Below are 8582 nucleotides of genomic sequence, written 5' to 3'. Positions count from 1 at the left end.
GGTATATTTTTGTGTAGTTACAAATTGGTGTGTTATTCAAGGTATCATATTCTGTAAGTATTAATAAATGAATTTTAATTATTTTTATAGTATTTCCTTTTAAAAAAATGGTTCTAGTGTAATGTACTAAGTTATTTATTATCTAATTTACTAATTAATCTAATTTGTCTTAGTAAGTTAAATTTATTGTTTCTCTAGTCTTTTGTTGTACCATCAGCATATATGGAAGATTGTCTTAATTCGTTATTTCAGTATTTCATTTCTTTAATTAAAGATAGTTTTAAATTACTTACCTTTACTAATAATCCTTCTAGATACTTTAAAAAATTAGTAATTTTTGAGTTTGTTTTAGTAGTATTGCATTTCTCTTGTTCTATCATTAAAAATGAATATTGAAAACTTACAACAATATCTATTTAATTGATTTCTTATTTATCCAACTAGCACTTTCTTATTTATGGTATTGTGTTAGTATTACTTCATTAGTATGAATTAGAATAGATGATTATTTTAAATTAAAGTAATAGTATCGTGTGTTGTGCTCAATTCGAAATTCAACAAATAACAATACCTATTCTTAAATCAATTATGAGTTTATTAGACATAATTGTTTAAAGGAAATCAGTACAAAAAACACAATAAAAAGAAACGAAATAATTTATTGGAAAGTGAGTTTTATATAATTTAATTATTATTACTAAAAAGTTTTTAATTTAATAAGACAAATGAAACAAATCTAATTGAAAAGGAGGAACTATTGAATTAACAAAAAGAAATAAAGAAAATTAGATAAGAAACAATAAAAATAAAATAGAATAATCTCTTAAGATATAGAGAATTTTTAAAAAGTACGTTTTTCATATATAATAGCATTAAAAAAAAGATTCAAGTATTTAAAAAGAAAGAAAAGGGAGAATAATTTCAATATAAAAAGGTAAATGTATTTATTTTTTTATTAAGTTTTAATCAAATAAAAATTAAGTTAGATGATTCATTGATAAACTCAAAAATTATAATTCTAATAAAAATGTACAAACCACACCTGGCACCTCTCATTTTCTTTATTTTTACATCTTCCTTTGCAATAGAAATTTCGTTTATGTTATTAGCAGCACCTAAAAAAAGACCAGAATTTCAAAGGAGTTTAAGAGATTTAAATGAAGTACTTAAATATAATTCTGATAATGTTCATTTAAGATTATTAATGTTAAAAGGATGCCAGTGTGACTTTCCTGAATTTGATAATGCATTAAAAAATTTTAATAACAATTATCCTCATTTACAAGTACAACAATTTGTTGTAACTGGGGATGAAAAACAAAGAGATTATAACCAAAATTTTGTAAATGAAATGTATCAAGCTATAGACTATCTTTACAAACGTCCTGATTGGGTTAAACCAGCAAAACTTAAGAAACACTATCTTATTAATGGATATTATTATGCAATGGCTAAATACTTATTTCAAGAAACAAAAACAGATTTGTTTATTTATCTGGAAGATGACCAAACATATGATCATGAATTAATTAAAAAATTAGTTGAATATTATAGTTCAACTAATTTTGATGACTATTGTTTTGAAAAAGTTACACCATATACTTATGCCAAAATACCTCCTCAACCAAATACATCTTATTTGACTCGTCAATGGGGGCATTATGGGTTAGTGAGAACAAGAAAACAAATGGCAGAATTTTTTAGGATGATGAAATTTCAACGATATTTTGAATCAGGAGATGCTCTTTCAGGAGATTTCTGTAAGGTTATAAAGAAGAATTACTTCGTAATGAATTTATCACGACACTTTGGTAAAGACAAAAGAATCCCAAAATAATTAATTTTTTGTTATTAAAATAGGGTTTGTTTAGTTTCTTAAACGAACAAGAAAATTTCATTTACTCTATGTCTTCTGACAGTGAAAATGAATATGATTTTACTCGTCACAAACGAGAAGAATTTAAGTTTAAAGGATTTAGACAATTACTTAAAGAAATGACAGTTTCTTCAATACATGATGTTTATAATTCAGAAAGACAACAAAAAAGCCTTGAAGACACTCACAGCTATACTTACGATGCTTTAATGAAATGGAAAGATGACGATCGTACAGAATCTTTTCATAATGCATTTTATTCATTGAGACAACGCGCAACTACTTTACCATTATTAATTATCAATCTTGATGATATTATGAATACGTTATTATTTCATCTTCAAATTAAAGACTCACTTGCTGTCCATTCATTATTAGATATTACAACTCAAATCATTCGTGATGTTCGTGATTTATTTATACCATATATTCCTAAAATTTTAGAATATTGTAAAAATAAATTAATTGGATGTACTGATACATCAGTTATTTATGATATATTTAATACAATTTCTTTCATGATTAAATATCTTCATTCTGTTATTATGGAACATTCAGAGATATTTATGCAACATTATATTTATTTCTTGTGTCATAAAAAGGATTACGTTAGGACTTTTGCAAGTGAATCTATGGTATATTTACTTCATAAAATGTCTCCTGAAGAGTTTATTCAATTTGTTGATAATATAATATCATTATATATTGTTTCTGATACAAGTAATTTAAGTGTTTCAGAAAAAAATTTCTTAATTCGAGGAATTGGTTCATTGTTATTTGAAAATATTAAAGGTGTTAAGAATCAATTAATTGTAAAAAATAAAATTTATATTGAATTATATTTTGATAAACTTATTAACGATACTTCTCAAACTAGTGAAACATGGTATCAAGCATTGTTAATTTGTAATAAATCAATTTCTATACAAAAAAGAGAAGGATTTGATGAATATTTTGTGTTATTAAAAAATGCACTTCCAGAACAACCAAAAAATCAAGAATGCTATGGTAAGATATTGGCTATTGTTATTCGTTGGGTTATGTATCGTTATGGTAAAACAATTGAGACATGCGAAAATGATGTAGAAGAAATTTTAAAATATACTTTTAAATGTACAGAGTCTACAGAACAACATTTAGAATCTATACCATTATTAGCAGAAAATTCAAGGTTTGCTGATGCATTATATCAATGTATTAGTTGTTATATTAAGTATTTAAGTAATGAAGAATTGAGAAGGTTAATGGCAGAAACTACAAAACAGATAGTCTATTTTACAATGATATTAAAAGAATTAATAAAAAGAAATGACATTGATTCTCTTCATAAATATTTCCCTTTAAGATTTATTCCAACTTTATGGACAGAAGACTGCGATCTTCTTACTCAACATTTTACACGATTTCCAGTATCTTTAATTAATGACTTAGCACAGTGCTTTAATGAAAAAGAATTAACTGATGATTATTGTAGTTTTATTGCTGCAACTGGTGTTGCCTCGTTAATAACAAATATAAAAGATAAAGCAGTTAATTATTTTGATAAATCACCAATTCCAGCCAGTGTTGTTTTAGCTCATTTTGATAATCCAATAGAAGATAAAATTATCACTTATTTGAAAAATCTTAAAACAAATCAATACCTTTTTGCTCTTGCTTATTATGTACAACAAAGAAAGATTGTAATTGAATTAAGTAATGAAACAAAACATAAATTAATGAAATTCTTTGAATCTAAATATTCACTCGAAAGAAGTGCTGCTGGATTTTTACTTGTTAATGGAGATGAAAGACGTTCAAGAGAAATTATGTCTATAATGAATGACATTGAAATTAATCTTTCTATGATTAGAGGAATGTTAGCGCGAATAGATTATATGAAGTCAAGAGCACTTCTTGGAAGTACTGAATTAAGAGAGATGATGGTTCATTTTTCTCTTGGAATGTTACAAGTAAAGTTATTGAGGTTATGGGATCCATCTAAAGATTTAATTAAAATTTGTGTACAAAAAGATCCACAATTAATAGAAATTGTAATTCAATTTATTGATGAATTTAGTAGTAGAAATGAACATATTGAAGAAGAAAGTGAAGAAGAAGATAATGAGAAAATACAACCAGATGGGCCACTTATATTCAGTCAATACCCATTAAGTTTAACTGATAGTCATACCATATCTAACTATTTATGGGAAATTATTCTTGAAAATGTTGATTTGATTAAAGAAGGAAAATACCATGAGTGGTTTATTAATCAATTTATTAAAAGATATGAACAAGTGGATGTTGCTGTATTAAACAAAAAAGAAGTTGAAACATTAACACATTATGTAAATGTATTATCACAAATTCATATTCCAGAAAATGTGGTTAATATTTTAATGAAATTATTAACTACTACTAAGACTGAATTACAAATAGAAATATTTAATAGTATTTGTTCTACTGATTCTTCAATTAATAAATATAAAAAAGAAGTATGTGAAGTAGTTAATAATCTTCATAAAACAAGTCAATTAAGAAATTCTATTCAAGGAATTTCAATAAAAGGTAAAGCATTAAGTTTATTATGTAGAATGTTATTTGTACATATAGTTCAAAAAGCAGTTGAAAAATCTGTCAAAAAGATATTAATTGAATTTATTTCACAAATTGAAGATGATGTAAGAATTGATTTCTTAAATGATACAATGGAAGCTTTCTTTGAGTTTGTACAAAATAAAAAGAGATTTAATAGAGGAGAATTAGACTATATTCTTCATACATTACATCTTATTAATTCTGCATATGGTTCATTTTATGGTTCAAATGATATAATTGGAAAATTACTTCTTCAAATATTACAAAAAGATCCTAGTGTTACATGGGATGTTCTTCGACTTATCACTGCTTTTGCACAATCAGCAGCTGATGGAAATATTGATCCAAATCAATTATTTGACTTTAAAGTTATTTATTCATTAGTTATTGATAAACACAACTTAAAATTATCAGAATTTGTTGGAGAAACATTAATGGTATTACCAAATGCAAGTGAATACATACACTCAATTCCTAAGTTACTTTCTTATTTATATCAATACAATAATATTACTTCAGCTAATGTTCATCGACTCCTAGAATTATATTTAATGACTCAAGATATAGAAATATCATGTGATTGTAGTAATTTAGTTAAAAGTGTCATGTCAACAGTATTACCTAATTTTGACCAAAATTATGTGGCATTTATGTTATTTATATTACCACACACTACATTAAATTATAGTGAACTTCTTTCAGCACATATCTCTTTGACAAACGAACTACTTCTTCCAGTAATTAAAGTATTATCTAACAAAGATGAATCTATTGCAATATTAGCACAGTCATTAATTAAAACTTCAAATAGTCTTATTGAACAACAGATTCTTCCAGAATTATTTAATTGTGAATTAGGAAATAAATTAATACCATTAATCAATTCTCCACTTCAATTTTTCAATGTTTTAAAAAATAATGATTTTCCATCAGGAAAATTATTGTTGTTTGTTGAAGAGTATGCTTGTCAAGTTTCATGTTCTAACAATTATCAAATAGGAGAAATATCAACAACATTTTTACTTGCCTTATATAAACAAACAAAACTACCAACTCTCATTCCTCGTTTAATTAATTTTATGTTAGAACATCCAACGTTCCCAATTGCTAATTTACTTACAAATTGTATTATAATGAATTCTGAAAATGAATTATATTCACTTGCTTCAAATGGATTCTTTAAAGCTCTTGTTAGAACTAACTATATTGCATTAGATAAGACTAAAGAAATTATCTCAACATTAAAAGAGAATGAATTAGATCTTGTTAGAAGACTTGTTGGTAATGCTATGGAATTACAAGAAGATAAGAAAACAAGAATTAAATTCAATGATATAATAGGATTGGTATATAGTCAGTTTGAATGGAACACATATGAGCACAACGTTATGTTAATTATTGACTTTTTAAAAGATTGTATAAAGAAAAGAACCGAATCACTTGGGTATTTAGAAGAAGCTCAAGCAAATGAAAGAAAAGAAGATATTAGAAAATATAATAAAATTATTGAAGAAATTGGAAGATTAACTCGTATTAGATTTATTGAGTTAAGATCTGCTATTTTCAATTTCCATTTTGATATTGGAGGAGAGTTTGATGTTAAAGAATTAAATAACTTTGCTATCATTGGAGATCTTCCATTTGAAATTACAGACCAAAATGAAGAGACACTACAAATGACACAACAACGAATTATTAGACAAAGTGTTATATTAAGAATAATTCCAGGATTAAGTGAATTGATGCAAGACAAACATATTGGAAATAAAAAAAGTGATATTGTTAGAATGTTAGTAGAGTTATTATGCAGATTACCTGAAGATATGAAACGACTTCAATTACCACAAATGATTCAATTAATTGTCAATGAGTTCCATGAAAAAACATTTGAACCAAGAGAAATTGCAAGAAAACAATTAGTTGAAATTTTATGGAAATTAGGTGATAGTTATTTTGCTGATGTTATTGATGAATTATATAATGGGCTTCACAAAGGATTTATGAAGCATGTACTTGGATACACTATTGAATTTTTATTGAGAAATATTTGTGATAAAGTTTATGAAGATACAACACACGAAACTAAAATGGAAGAAGAAGAGGAAGAAAAGCATAAAGAACATATTGATGAGGGTTTAGAAGAAGCACAAGAAAATCAAATGATAGAAGATTTTAGTCATTTTAATATAAGTAACTCTATAGAGACGTTATTAAAAATTGTATATGAAGATCTTACTGGACCAGTGGCTGAGCAACGAGAAATTGGAAAAATTAGAAATGAGGTAGTAGAAGCAAGAGAATGTAAGTCATTCCTTACATTTGGGCATATAGGAAAGTTAGTTGAAGAAGTTACAACATTAGACAGAATAATAGAATTTATTAAAGACGATTTAAGACAAACTAAGAAATTACAAGAAGCATTAGAAATGGATAGGTTATTAAGAGAATGTGAAAAAGGATTAAATGAAAATAAATTCTTTACAAAAGAACAATTATACCATTATGGAATTAGTGTTATTCAGAAATGTTATTATGTACCTCAATTAAAGGATATTCTTATTATACCAAAAATTAAATTAGCAGGACAAAAAGCGAAAGAACGAATTATGTTCAAAAAAGAAAAGAATGCAATAGAAATGATGGATAATGGAGTTATTGATAAACAACAACATTATCATATTCTAGTTGAATTTGGATTAAAACTTGTTGTAGATAGTATAGAAAGTATTTCTGGAAATGATAATTTATTGAGTGAAACAGAAGAATTAGCAAAGAAGTGTTGTTTAATGAAAAATGAAAGAAGTATTATGTTAGCAGTCAAAATATTAAGAACTGTATTAAAAAAGAGAAACCGAATGGAAGAAGGATATACTATTGGATGCAAAATAATTCAATCATTACAAAAGACAGATACAGAATTATATAGTCAAGCATTATTATTTATGACTGATATTATTAAACGATGTGATGAAAAATTTAATCCAAAAGATTTTGAAACAGTACTAAATATTATTGTGACTAATATTCAAGACAGTAATAAATCCACAGCAAATTTCTTGTTTTTAAATTCAGTTATGAAAAAAGGTATTATTCATCCAACTTTATATGATGTAATGTTAGATTATGGTAAACTTATGATCCAATCTTCTGAGGTAAAAACAAGAAAGGAATCACAAGAATTACTTATTACATTTTTAACTAAATATCCATTATCTAAAAGCCAATATAAAATGTATGTAGAGTTCTTTATTAAAAATATTGATTTCAAAGAACCAGAATCAAGATGTGCTATTGCAGATTTATTATATGTTGTTATTGATAGAATGAATGCAAAAGAAGCAAATGAGGGAATTAACTATATTTATATTCCAATAATTTTAAGAATATCAATTGAAGATTATAAGAAAGCACAAACAAAACAAATTAATGTATTAAAGTCATTTATTACAAAAATTTCTAAAGAGCAAATAAATAAAATTATTAGTATGAACAATTCATGGATGAAAAACCAAAAAGGAAGTATTAGAAAAGTAGGGTGGATAGGAAATTGTATTTGTGTTAATAGATTAAAGAAGACAAAAGATGAATATATTAATAAAATTAAAGAATTATATTCTAAAGAACAAGATAATGTTAGAGAAGAAATGGTAAGATTCTGCATGGATATTGAATGTTGTGACCAACAAATATTTGAAGAAATAATGAACACGCCATCAGTCAATGGAGTCGCAGAATATTTATTAATAATGATAAATAAAATTCAAAATTATCAAAAAGTTATTGAAATTGCAGTACACATGGTTATCAATAATACTAATGTTATTGAATGGACTAAAATAACTAAAAATGTTATTGAACAGCACAATGAAATGGTTGTAAAATTAATAAATATATTAGGTAATCAAGCAAATGAAAGTAGTGTAAAGATGGTAGCTTCATTGATAAGTATTATTGAAAAAGATGAAAATTATATAAGTCTTATTGTGCAATACTTATTGCCTGTGGCTAGTTCAAAAGATAAACCAGTTGCATTATTGGCTCAAGAAGTATTAAATATAGTAAAGACATTTATTGATCCAGAGAAATATCTTTCATTGATTCAAAAAGATTAAAATTGATTGATTTT

General features: G+C 25.4%; 2 protein-coding genes across 2 annotated transcripts, besides 8 other annotated features; both read left to right on the top strand.

Annotated features, from left to right (window-relative positions):
* Positions 1–58: 58 nt before the first annotated feature.
* Positions 59–89: a sequence feature (AT_rich).
* A 584-nt stretch (positions 90–673) lies between these two features.
* Positions 674–720: a sequence feature (AT_rich).
* Positions 721–764: 44 nt separating this feature from the next.
* Positions 765–819: a microsatellite.
* A 122-nt stretch (positions 820–941) lies between these two features.
* Positions 942–981: a sequence feature (AT_rich).
* A 46-nt stretch (positions 982–1027) lies between these two features.
* EDI_334020 (uncharacterized protein) lies at positions 1028–1837 on the top strand (the record flags this gene model as incomplete). Its single annotated transcript, XM_001738449.1, has 1 exon — positions 1028–1837. One exon carries the CDS (start codon positions 1028–1030, stop codon positions 1835–1837), a length of 810 nt encoding a protein of 269 aa, XP_001738501.1.
* Positions 1831–1859: a sequence feature (AT_rich).
* Positions 1860–1905: 46 nt separating this feature from the next.
* On the top strand, positions 1906–8568 carry EDI_334010 (uncharacterized protein; the record flags this gene model as incomplete). Its single annotated transcript, XM_001738448.1, has 1 exon — positions 1906–8568. The coding sequence occupies one exon, from the start codon at positions 1906–1908 to the stop codon at positions 8566–8568; it is 6663 nt and encodes a 2220-aa protein (XP_001738500.1).
* Positions 2681–2721: a sequence feature (AT_rich).
* Positions 8042–8071: a sequence feature (AT_rich).
* Positions 8189–8226: a sequence feature (AT_rich).
* Positions 8569–8582: the final 14 nt, after the last annotated feature.

The sequence above is a fragment of the Entamoeba dispar genome, genomic scaffold (assembly GCF_000209125.1).
Source record: "Entamoeba dispar SAW760 scf_1105229461379 genomic scaffold, whole genome shotgun sequence".
NCBI classification, from domain to species: Eukaryota; Evosea; order Mastigamoebida; family Endamoebidae; genus Entamoeba; species Entamoeba dispar.
Note: the sequence above shows the minus strand (reverse complement) of the source record. Positions and strands in the feature narration are given on the sequence as shown.